Source organism: Bos taurus, chromosome 21 (genome assembly GCF_002263795.3).
Source record: "Bos taurus isolate L1 Dominette 01449 registration number 42190680 breed Hereford chromosome 21, ARS-UCD2.0, whole genome shotgun sequence".
Taxonomy (NCBI): Eukaryota; Metazoa; Chordata; class Mammalia; order Artiodactyla; family Bovidae; genus Bos; species Bos taurus.
The window spans coordinates 19,696,495-19,709,621 of NC_037348.1; the positions used below are offsets into that span (position 1 = coordinate 19,696,495).

At 42.5% G+C, this 13,127-nt stretch overlaps 1 protein-coding gene across 1 annotated transcript; it reads left to right on the forward strand.

Moving 5' to 3' along the window:
- The first annotated feature begins 377 nt into the window (after positions 1–377).
- LOC107131588 (myeloid-associated differentiation marker-like) lies at positions 378–1,231 on the forward strand. Its single transcript, XM_015459154.1, has 2 exons — positions 378–982; positions 1,069–1,231. Exons 1-2 carry the CDS (start codon positions 378–380, stop codon positions 1,229–1,231), a joined length of 768 nt encoding a protein of 255 aa, XP_015314640.1.
- Positions 1,232–13,127: the final 11,896 nt, after the last annotated feature.

Genomic DNA, 13,127 nt, shown 5'->3' on the forward strand with positions numbered 1-13,127 from the left:
AGAAGAATCAACTCCCAGAACGGCAAGGCTCAGCCGGGATTTATACAAGGAGGGAAGCAGGAAAGAGCTGCAGGCTGCATGCTGGGGGTGCGCTGTGCTTCTAGTTTGGGGACTTCACATTAACCCTTGGGCCACCTTGCTGGATTGAGAAGGTGAGTGTGGTCCTTACTTTGTTCAGATTAGCACATTAGTTCTAGTGGTCAGTGGTTGTATATTTTCTAGAGAAAAAAGAATTGAGGCAGAAACAGAGCTTAACTGGCCAAGCAAAACTGAAACTAGAAAACATCACACTCTGTTGAAGTATTCATAAGTCTTTGGTTGAGAAACAAGCAAGGTTACAAACGGGTGCCGCTGATCTGCCTGACCACCAGATCACCATGTGCCCATCCTCAGGCCTGGGCACCAAGCCCATTGTGGGCTTTTTCCTCCACTTTGGGCAGCTGGTCTCCACCTGTGTGCCCTTCTCGCTGGGGGCCAGTGAGGATACTCTGAAACGGGACGTAATTAACTGGTGCATGTTCATCTGGTGCGTCTGCTTCACCATGACCCTCAGCATCTTCATAGGGGAGTTTTGTGGGCTCCGGTCCCGCCTCCCCTTCTCCTGGGATGCCTTTCTCCGCACCCACGCCTTTTACTTCTCCATCCCCTGCTTCTCATTGACCATCATCTTTGGTGCAACCTACATCAAGTTCTTGCCTCCAGGCTCCGCCCAAAACAGGGTCATCACTGCCACTGCATTCGCCTTCGTGGCTGCTGTACTCTATGACATTGAAGTGTTCTGCATCATATCCAGCCTGGAGGCACGGTCTGGTTCAAGCCAGCCTTCCCAGGCCTGCTCAGGAGGCCAGAGAACTATGCTGACTGGCTCATCATCACGTTCATCAGCAGCCCCCACCAGTGTCTGCATCAGCCAGCCTACGTTCATGGTTGTGTACTTCATATGCTTCCTCCTGGAAGGAGCTGTGAACTTCATAGTGAAGGGGTTTGATCGAGTCAAAGACAAAAAGCTCTGTTCCCTACCTGTATCCTGTCTGAACTGAAGGTGCTCTCTGTGTTCCTCTGCCCTAGTGCTCTGGTCCTCTGTCAGCTCCACCAGTTCAACAAGAAGCTGGATGGGCAGCCCCAGTGGTCCAGTGATGTGAGCTGCAGCAACAGATGCACCTGCTCAGTGTGTGGCTGGGACCAGTGGCTGGCTGTGGCCGTCCTATCCAGCTGCTGCTTGTGTGGCTGACACTGAGTACCTGGCCTGTGAGGCTATTGTAGGGACTAAGACTGCACTTTCTAAATGAGAGGTGTTCTTTATAGAGCTCTGACATCCTCTGATGCCCTCATCCTGGCCCCCCTCTCCATCCTCACATCCTTCCCCATGCATCTCACTGTCTTTCTGGTCCTTCCCGCCTTCTGCTCTGTCTTTGTCCTGTTTTGTGTTTGCTCACATTCTATTTTGCCTCTTTCTCTTGCTGCCCTCATCTAATCTACACTTTCTGCTTTTTTCCCCTTTTCTGGTCATCCTTGGCTTTCCCATCTCCTGTGTCCTGACCACCTCTCCCCATTTTCCTTCTTCTGATCCATCAGGACCTGAGACCCCTTCCTTCTCTGCCCACTGCCTCCTAAGCTGCTGACTCCACATCATACAACCCTCTGTGCAGCTGTTCACAGCCTGGGCCTCTGGAGGGGCCTCGTTGCCAAGCAAGTCTGTGCCACTGACGGTGCCTTATTTGGTGCGTTTGTGTGTGTTGGAAGGAGGTTGGGGTTGGGGTTGAGTACCAAGGGATATGGCCCACTTTTTCCCAGAGGATGGGGTATACTGTCCACCACTCCTTTATGTTAAACAAACGTCTGTGCAGGTCAGTAATTTCCAGTGGGAGGAGTCTTGAAGCAGAGACCCTGGTCCCTAGGCCCAAACTGGTGATGGGCCCCATCTGACATTGGCTCCAGAATTTTTCCAAGCTTACTGAAAACCCACTGCCAGCAGAGGCCATCTTAAAGGAAGCAAAGGCTGAATGCCTCCCCATCCCAACTACTCTCTGGGGAATCAAAGTCGGACCTGGTGAATGAACCCCAGAGTCTTGAAGACACCTGGCTGCAGAGTTGGTGAGGGGCAGCGATGTAGCCTCCTGCCTCAAAGATCAAAACAGCAGGTTCTGCCTCTGAAGGGAGAAGGACATCGCCATTGCCAGCATTAAAGGTGATGTTAGCCTGGGTGTCATATTTTTCTTAATTTTTATTGTCTCAAGGGCAAAAATTGCTGGTTGACTCTATTTTTGCATGGAAAGTTTCTTTTCAAAACTTTGTTGATGGGTGGTGTTGGATGGGTGGGTATTGCTGATGCCACAGTCGAGGAAACTGTGTTGCTTGAGTTTGTGCTGCACAAACATGTGTTTCTATGTGTCAGTTGTTTTCTCATGCTGCCTCCTGCTTCTCCAGGACCCACACATAGTATGATTTAAATAAATGTAAATATACTTGGATTTCTTAATATTCTGAAATTTCTGGATACCATCAACCCTGCTATCAATCATAGATGAAGCCTTGCCCTTTCTCCTACAACTGTAATGCTCTTTTTTAACCTCAATACAAAGATAAAAGAAAAAACCCACAACCTTGACATACACTAATTGCCCCAAATTTTCTCAGAGCTCGGAAGGATGGAGCAGATGTTTATTCTCATGAAAGCCCCCATCTCCGGGAGCCCTTCCCAATGTCTCCCCACTCGCACCTTCCCTGGGCCCTGGGGGCATGGCCCAGCCCAAGACAACTAGCAGTTGTGTCCCCAGCACTAGACTTTCTGTCCCCTTAGCTCTTAAAGGACCAGACCCCGGAGAACTGTATTTAAAGGTGTGTGCCTGCGTGCATGCCCAGTGCGTGTTTGCCTGTGTATGTGCCTGTATGTCTGTGCTCACACGTATATTGGGACCAGCAGCCTTTATAAAAACTGGTGGCCAGGAAGCCACCATTATTGTGTTTAGTCTCCTTTCTCAGCCACAAACCCCAGAGCCCAGCATCCTGGAGTCACCAGGGCTGGAGGAGTCAGGCATCAGAGCTGTGGTGGGCAGGGGAGGGGGTGGGACAAGGGAAGGCCCCCCCTGCTGCCCTTCGCTCCTGTACTGGGATGAAGCATGAGTTCTTCACCCGGGGGCAGGTTGGGTGGATGGGGAGGGCTCCAGGACGTGGTTCCCGTGGCAGGCAAATCTTAAGAAGCAATCAAATAGAATTCATATTTTAAGGCAAGACAAGAAAAATTTAAACAAAATTCATCTCTTCCTTTTTTGACCTCCTCCCTGGAGCATCCCCGGGAATAGGGGAGCCTGGTGGGCTGCCGTCTATAGGGTCACAGAGTCGGACATGACTGAAACGACTTAGCAGCAGCAGCAGCAGCAGCTGCCCTGAAGAGTGCAGTGTGCATCTGCAGTACGTGTTAACCAGATCTTCCGAAGGGCAGAAATACCTGACCCAATATAAAGATCCATTTTTGTTCTTCTAACCCAGGCCTTGTGACTTTACATGACACTCCTCCCTATGACCTTATTAATGTCACTCGCCATATTACTCGTAGTCTAGCACTTTACAAGAGTGTTGTTTCTCGCATTAACAAATGTGTCATTGAGCCTCTGATAAACACGGTGATGACCAGGTGACCTTACATACAGTTTTATAAGATCCATGACTCGAAATATGGGAAGAAGCAACAGGAGGGAACCATTTCTGAGAGCCTGACAGACAAGTGAGACAATTGTTCCAGAGGAGTTTGGCTACTGTTACCAGAACTAGAAGAAGAATTGCACACCCAGTGGCCCATCAATGGAATCCTCCCCTGACCTGGGAAAATTCCTCCCAAACCTTGATTGGAATTAAGATGGAAACAAATAGATTGTGTGATAAAGAATGTTGCCCACCACTGAGGTCTTCCAAAATCAAGTCACTGGCTGCTGCAATTCACTGACCTGCAATCCACTCTGGAAAGAAGTCGTGAAAAATGTCAGGATTGCACTTTGTACTCTGAGAAAACTGGCAGAACCTGCCCTCACATACTTGGATATTTCAGGAGACTTTTCTATGAAGTCAGTTTCCTGCATATGTCCATGCTTAGGAAGCTCTAAAAGCATGAACCATGATATCTGTTCTTCCTGAGTGAAGCAACCTTCTACCAAGGCGTGGGCTGGTTTCATGTCCTTCCCCAAGTAACACAAACACTGACCTCCAGCCCTGATCTCCTCAAAACAGCTCTTGGAGCTTCTTGAGAGACTGTCTCCCCAGTTAAACTTCTCAGGTTGGTTCCAATAAAATTTCCAATTCTTTCTTAGGTTCTCTGACTATTGGCTAATATATTATCCACAAAAGCAAGTACGCGTTGACCTCCACAAGTCTCAGTGCAGGAACCTCAGATTCTTATATTTTTCTAAACCAAATTGAACACAACCCTGGGACCTCACTTCCCAGGAGGATGGAAATGTCTCTGTGCTTCAGGAAAAGAATTGTCTGGGGTGGGCTCACCTGAGGGGCTCGCTGTCCAAGCCTCATGGTTCATGGGATGGCTGCTCAATTCCTCCTGTTGAGAAATTGGGAAAAGATTTCCAAATCAGGAAAGAAGTACATCAAGGTTGTATACTGTCACCGTGCTAATTTAACTTTATTGCAGAGTAGATCATGCGAAATGCTGGGCTGGATGACACACAAGCTAGAATCAAGATTGCTGGGAGAAATATAAATAACCTCAGATATGCAGATGACAACACCCTTATGGCCAAAAGTGAAGAAGATCCTGGTAGGGAGGAGCCAAGATGGCGGAGGAGTAGGATGGGGAGAACACTTTCTCCCCCACAAATTCATCAAAAGAGCATTTAAAAGCCGAGTAAATTCCACAAAACAACTTCTGAATGCCGGCAGAGGACATCAGGCACCCAGAAAAGCAACCCAAGTCTTCAAAAGGAGGTAGGAAAAAATATAAAAGACAAAAAAAGAGACAAAAGAGGGAGGGATGGAGTTCCGTCCCGGGAAGGGAGTCTTAAAAAGAGAGAAGTTTCCAACCATCAGGAAACCTTCTCACTGCTGAATCTGTGCCAAGCTTTGGAAGCACAGAGGGCAACATAACAGGGAGAAAAAATAAATAAACAATAAAAACTCTCAGATTGCGTGCCCTACAATAACTCCCCCAGCGGAGAAGCAGCGCAGATGCCTGCACACGCCATTAGCATCGGGGGCTGGGCAGGGAGGCGCGGCATGGGCTGCATCGCTTAGAGTAAGGATCTGGCCTGAATACCCTGAGCGCTATCTGAGCGAAATAATCTGGGCTAGCAAACCAGACTGTGGGATATCTATCACGCGAAAAGCCAGCCCTAACCTAAGACACCACCAACCCACGCACGGAACAAAGGACTGAACAGAGATAGCCGGCTGCAGACCTTCCCCCTCTGGTGACATGCAGCCAGAGCCAGAAGCGGGCAATTGCAGCCCCAGAGAGACATTATCTATAAAACTGTAAGCAGGCTTCTTTGCTAACTAAAACTTCTTGGGGGTCTGGACGGTCAACATCTCCCTGAGAAGGTGCGCCGGTTGTACACCTAGATAACCCAGCGTCGGGGAGGCGATAAGTTGCAGCAATGGCGCTCGCTAAACATCTCATCACCTGAGCTGCTCGGACCTGGGAAGGGCACAAAACGCAGGCCCAACCGAGTCTGTGCCTCTGAGGACTACCCAAGTGCCTGGACCTGAGTGGCTTGGACCTGGGAGGTGCAGGCAGCCCAGGGCTGGCCACGGATGGTTCCCAGTGGAGCAACCTAAAGCCTGAGCAGTGTGGGCAGGGAGGCTACATGCACCGTGAGTGGGGGCAGACCCAGTGTGGCTGAGGCACTGGGAGCACACGCCAGTGTTACTTGTTTGCAGCATCCCTCCCTCCCTCCCCACAGTGCGACTGAACAAGTGAGCCTAAAAAGAAAAAAAAAAAGTGTCCTCCACCATCCCCTTTGTGTCAGGGCGGAAACCAGACACTGAAGAGTCCAGCAAACAGAAGAAGCTATAACAGAGGGAACCGCCTTGGAAGCTACAGGCAATAGATTAAAACCCTGTGGTTACTACCGACTACATAGGAAGGGGCCTATAGGTCTTGAGAAATAAAAGTCGGACCAAGGAACTAGCCAAAAATGAGCTGAACCCACAATACTCACAACAAAACCAGAGAAACGTCTTCGATATATTTTTACTATTTTTATGATCATTCATTCATTCTTTTTTTAAAATTCAGAAAAAAAATTTTAAGTCCTCTATTATTCCTTTAATTTTCACTTTTATAACCTATTACTTTGCAAAAAAAAAAGACCCTATTTTTTTTTCTTCAGCAAACTTCATATATATATATTTATAATTTTTTGACCTTGTTTTTTTTTTTTTCTTCTTTTCTTTAACATTGTAGTTTTGAAATTCCAAACTCTACTCTAGATTTTTAATTTTAGCTTTTTGGTATTTGTTATTAATTTTGTACCTATAGTTTTTTTATAATTTCTGTGACTTTTTTTTCTCTCTGTTTATTTCTCTTCTTCTTTTATATAACATTGTATATCTGAAATTCCAAACTCTACTCTAGATTTTTAATTTATCCTCTTGATATTTGATATCAATTTTGTACCTGTATTTTCTTTATAATTTTTGTGACATTGTTTGTTTTTGTTTGTTTGTTTGTTTTTTCTCTTTCTTTTTCTTCTTCTTTTTTTTTAACATTGTATTTTTGAAATGCCAAACTCTACTCTAGATTTTTAACTTTTGCTTTTTGGTATTAGTTATCAATTTTGTACCTATATTTTCTTTATAGTTTTTGCGACCTTGTTTGTTTTTGTTTGTTCGTTTTTTCTCTCTTTCTTTTCCTTCTTCTTTTCTTTAACATCGTATTTTTAAAATTCCAAACTCTGCTCTAGATTTTTAATTTTTGCTTTTATGTATTTGTTACCAATTTTGTACCTTTAAGAACCCAATCTTCAGTACCCATTTTTCACTAGGGAACGAGATTACTGGCTTTACTGCTCTCTCCCGCTTTGGACTCTCCTCTTTCTCCACCAGGTCACCTGTGTCTCCTCCCTAACCCCTCTCTACTCTACCCAACTGACTGGGGACTGATTACTGGCTGGATCTGTCTCCCTCCTTTTCATTCCCCCCTTTTATCCTTCTGGCCACCTCTGTTTCCTTCCTCCATCTTCTCTTCCCTGTATAACTCCGTGAACATCTCTGAGTGGTCCAGTTGTGGAGTGCACATAAGGAAGTGATTATTGGCTAGCCCACTTTCTCCATTATTGACCCCATCTCATCTCATTCGGGTCACCTCTAACTCCCTCCTCCCTCTTCTCTTCTCCATGTAACGCTGTGAACCTCTCTGGGTGACCCTCATGGTAGAGAAACTTTTCATCTTTAACATAGATGTTTTATCAATGGTGCTCTATAGAAGGAGAAGTTTTGAAACTACTGTAAAAATAAGACCAATAACTGGAAGCAGGGGGCTTAAATCTAAACCCTGACTCCAGGGAACTCCTGACTCCAAGGAACATTAATTGACAGGAGTTCATCAAACGCCTCCATACCGACACTGAAACCAAGCACCACACAAGGGCCAACAAGTTCCAGGGCAAGACATAACAAGCAAATTCTCCAGCAACACAGGAACACAGCCCTGAGCTTCAAGATACAGGCTGCCCAAAGTCACCCCAAAACCATAGACATCTCATAACTCATTACTGGACACTTCATTGCACTCCAGAGAGAAGAAATCCAGCTCCACCCACCAGAACACCAACACAAGCTTCCCTAACCAGGAAACCTTGACAAGCCACCTGTATAAACCCACACACAGCGAGGAAACGCCACAATAAAGAGAACTCCACAAACTGCCAGAATACAGAAAGGACACCCCAAAATCAGCAATTTAAACAAGATGAAGAGACAGAGGAATACCCAGCAGATAAAGGAACAGGATAAATGCCCACCAAACCAAACAAAAGAAGAAGAGATAGGGAATCTACCTGATAAAGAATTCCGAATACTGATAGTGAAACTGATCCAAAATCTTGAAATCAAAATGGAATCACAGATAAATATCCTGGAGACAAGGATTGAGAAGATGCAAGAAAGGTTTAACAGGGACCTAGAAGAAATAAAAGAGAGTCAATATATAATGAATAATGCAATAAATGAAATTAAAAACACTATGGAGGCAACAAATAATAGAATAACAGAGGCAGAAGATAGGATTAGTGAATTAGAAGATAGAATGGTAGAAATAAATGAATCAGAGAGGAAAAAAGAAAAATGAATTAAAAGAAATGAGGACAATCTCAGAGACCTCCAGGACAGTATTAAACGCTACAACATTCGAATCATAGGGGTTCCAGAAGAAGAAGACAAAAACAAAGACCATGAGAAAATACTTGAGGAGATAATAGTTGAAAACTTCCCTAAAATGGGGAAGGAAATAATCACCCAAGTCCAGGAAACCCAGAGGGTCCCAAACAGGATAAACCCAAGGCGAAACACCCCAAGACACATATTAATCAAATTAACAAAGATCAAACACAAAGAACAAATATTAAAAGCAGCAAGGGAAAAACAACAAATAACACACAAGGGAATTCCCATAAGGGTAACAGCTGATCTTTCAATAGAAACTGTTCAAGCCATGAGGGAATGGCAAGACATACTTAAAGTGATGAAAGAAAATAACCTACAGCCCAGATTATTGTACTCAGCAAGGATCTCATTCAAATATGAAGGAGAAATCAAAAGCTTTACAGACAAGCAAAAGCTGAGAGAATTCAGCACCACCAAACCAGCTCTCCAACAAATACCAAAGGATATTCTCGAGACAGTAAACACAAAAAGGGTGTATAAATTCGAAACCAAAACAATAAAGTAAATGGCAACGGGATCATACTTATCAATAATTACCTTAAACGTAAATGGGTTGAATGCCCCAACCAAAAGACAAAGACTGGCTGAATGGATACAAAAACAAGACCCCTACATGTGTTATCTACAAGAGACCCACCTCAAAACAGGGGACACATACAGACTGAAAGTGAAGGGCTGGAAAAAGATTTTCCATGCAAATCGGGACCAAAAGAAAGCAGGAGTAGCAATACACATATCAGATAAAATAGACTTCAAAACAAAGGCTGTGAAAAGAGACAAAGATGGTCACTACATAATGATCAAAGGATCAATCAAAGAAGAAGATATAACAATTATAAATATATATGCACCCAACACGGGAGCACCATAGTATGTAAGACAAATGCTAACAAGTATGAAAGGAGAAATTAACAATAACATAATAATAGTGGGAGATTTTAATACCCCACTCACACCTATGGATAGATCAACTAAACAGAAAATTAACAAGGAAACACAAACTTTAAATGATACAATAGACCAGTTAGACCTAATTGATATCTAAAGGACATTTCATCCCAAAACAATGAATTTCACCTTTTTCTCAAGCGCACACAGAACCTTCTCCAGGATAGATCATATCCTGGGCCATAAATCTAGCCTTGGTAAATTCAAAAAAATTGAAATCATTCCAAGCATCTTTTCTGACCACAATGCAGTAAGATTAGATCTCAGTTACAGGAGAAAAACTGTTAAAAATTCCAACATATGGAGGCTGAACAACACGCTGCTGAATAACCAACAAATCACAGAAGAATTCAAAAAAGAAATCAAAATTTGCATAGAAACGAATGAAAATGAAAACACAACAACCCAAAACCTGTGGGACACTGTAAAAGCAGTCCTGAGGGGAAAGTTCATAGCAATACAGGCATACCTCAAGAAACAAGAAAAAAGTCAAATAAATAACCTAACTCTACACCTAAAGCAACTAGAAAAGGAAGAAATGAAGAACCCCAGGGTTAAAAATTAGGGCAGAAATAAATGCAAAAGAAACAAAAGAGACCATAGCAAAAATCAACAAAGCCAAAAGCTGGTTCTTTGAAAGGATAAATAAAACTGACCAACCATTAGCCAGACTCATCAAGAAACAAAGGGAGAAAAATCAAATCAATAAAATTAGAAATGAAAATGGAGCGATCACAACAGACAACACAGAAATACAAAGAATCATAAGAAACTACTATCAGCAATTATATGCCAATAAAATGGACAACGTGGAAGAAATGGACAAATTCTTAGAAAAGTACAACTTTCGAAAACTGGACCAGGAAGAAATAGAAAATCTTAACGGACCCATCACAAGCACAGAAATTGAAACTGTAATCAGAAATCTTCCAGCAAACAAAAGCCCAGGTCCAGACGGCTTCACAGCTGAATTCTACCAAAAATTTAGAGAAGAGCTAACACCTATCCTATTCAAACTCTTCCAGAAAATTTCAGAGGAAGGTAAACCTCCAAACTCATTCTATGAGGCCACCATCACCCTAATACCAAAACCTGACAAAGATCCCACAAAAAAAGAAAACTACAGGCCAATATCACTGATGAACATAGATGCAAAAATCCTTAACAAAATTCTAGCAATCAGAATCCAACAACACATTAAAAAGATCATACACCATGACCAAGTGGGCTTTATCCCAGGGATGTAAGGATTCTTCAATATCCACAAATCAGTCAATGTAATACACCATATTAACAAGTTGAAAAATAAAAACCATATAATTATCTCAATAGATGCAGAGAAAGCCTTTGAGAAAATTCAACATCCATTTATGATAAAAACTCTCCAGAAAGCAAGAATAGAAGGAACATACCTCAACATAATAAAAGCTATATATGACAAATCCACTGCTGCTAAGTCACTTCAGTTGTGTCCGACTCTGTGCGACCACATAGACAGCAGTCCGCCAGGCTTCCCCGTTCGTGGGATTCTCCAGGCAAAAACACTGGAGTGGGTTGCCATTTCCTTCTCCAATGCATAAAAGTGAAAAGTGAAAGTGAAATCACTTAGTCGTGTCCGACTCCAGCGACCCCATGGACTGCAGCCTACTAGGCTCCTCCATTCATGGGATATTCTAGGCAAAAGTACTGGAGTGGGACAAACCCACAGCAAACATTATCCTCAATGGTGAAAAATTGAAAGCATTTCCTCTAAAGTCAGGAACAAGACAAGGGTGCCCACTTTCACCATTACTATTCAACATAGTTTTGGAAGTTTTGGCCACAGCAATCAGAGCAGAAAAAGAAATAAAAGGAATCCAATTTGGAAAAGAAGTAAAACTCTCACTGTTTGCAGATGACATGATCCTCTACATAGAAAACCCTAAAGACTCCACCAGAACATTACTAGAACTAATCAATGATTATAGTAAAGTTGCAGGATATAAAATCAACACACAGAAATCCCTTGCATTCCTATACACTAATAATGAGAAAACAGAAAGAGAAATTAAGGAAACAATTCCATTCACCATTGCAACAGAAAGAATAAAATACTTAGGAATATATCTACCTAAAGAAACTAAAGACCTATCTATAGAAAACTATAAAACACTGGTGAAAGAAATCAAAGAGGACACTAATAGATGGAGAAATATACTATGTTCATGGATTGGAAGAATCAATATAGTGAAAATGAGTATACTACCCAAAGCAATTTATAGATTCAATGCAATCCCTATCAAGCTACCAACGGTATTCTTCACAGAGCTAGAACAAATAATTTCACAATTTGTATGGAAACACAAAAAACCTTGAATAGCCAAAGCTATCTTGAGAAAGAAGAATGAAACTGGAGGAATAAACCTACCTGACTTCAGGCTCTACTATAAAGCCACAGTCATCAAGACAGTATGGTACTGGCACAAAGACAGAAATATAGATCAATGGAACAAAATAGAAAGCCCAGAGATAAATCCATGCACATATGGACACCTTATCTTTGACAAAGGAGGCAAGAATATACAATGGAGAAAAGACAAACTCTTTAACAAGTGGTGCTGGGAAAACTGGTCAACCACTTGTAAAAGAATGAAACTAGAGCACTTTCTAACACCATACACAAAAGTAAACTCAAAATGGATTAAAGATTTAAATGTAAGACCGGAAACTATAAAACTCCTAGAGGAGAACATAGGCAAAACACTCTCCGACATACATCACAGTAGGCTCCTCTATGACCCACCTCCCAGAATATTGGAAATAAAAGCAAAAATAAACAAATGGGACCTAATTAAACTTAAAAGCTTCTGCACAACAAAGGAAACTATAAGCAAGGTGAAAAGACAGCCTTCAGAATGGGAGAAAATAATAGCAAATGAAGCAACTGACAAACAACTAATCTCAAAAATATACAAGCAACTTCTACAGCTCAATTCCAGAAACATAAATGACCCAATCAAAAAATGGGCCAAAGAACTAAATAGACATTTCTCCAAAGAAGACCTACAGATGGCTAACAAACACATGAAAAGATGCTCAACATCACTCATTTTCAGAGAAATGCAAATCAAAACCACAATGAGGTACCATTTCACGCCAGTCAGAATGGCTGTGATCCAAAAGTCTACAAGCAATAAATGCTGGAGCGGGTGTGGAGAAAAGGGAACCCTCTTAGACTGTTGGTGGGCATGCAAACTAGTACAGCCACTATGAAGAATAGTGTGGAGATTCCTTAAAAAACTGGAAATAGAACTGCCTTATGATCCAGCAATGGGCATACACTGCTGGGCATACACACTGAGGAAACCAGAATTGAAAGAGACACATGTACCCCAATGTTCATTGCAGCACTGTTTATAATAGTCAGGACATGGAAGCAATCTAGATGTCCATCAGCAGATGAATGGATAAGAAAGCAATGGTACATATACACAATGGAGTATTACTCAGCCATTAAAAAGAATACATTTGAATCAGTTCTAATGAGGTAGATGAAACAGGAGCCTATTATACAGAGTGAAGTAAGCCAGAAAGAAAAACACCAATACAGTATACTAACGCATATATATAGAATTTAGAAAGATGCTAACAATAACCCTGTATACAAGACAGCAAAAGAGACACTGATGTATAGAACAGTCTTTTGGACTCTGTGGGAGAGGGAGAGGGTGGGATGATTTGGGACAATGGCATAGAAATATGTGTAATATTATGTATGAAACGAGTCGCCAGTCCAGGTTTGATGCACAATA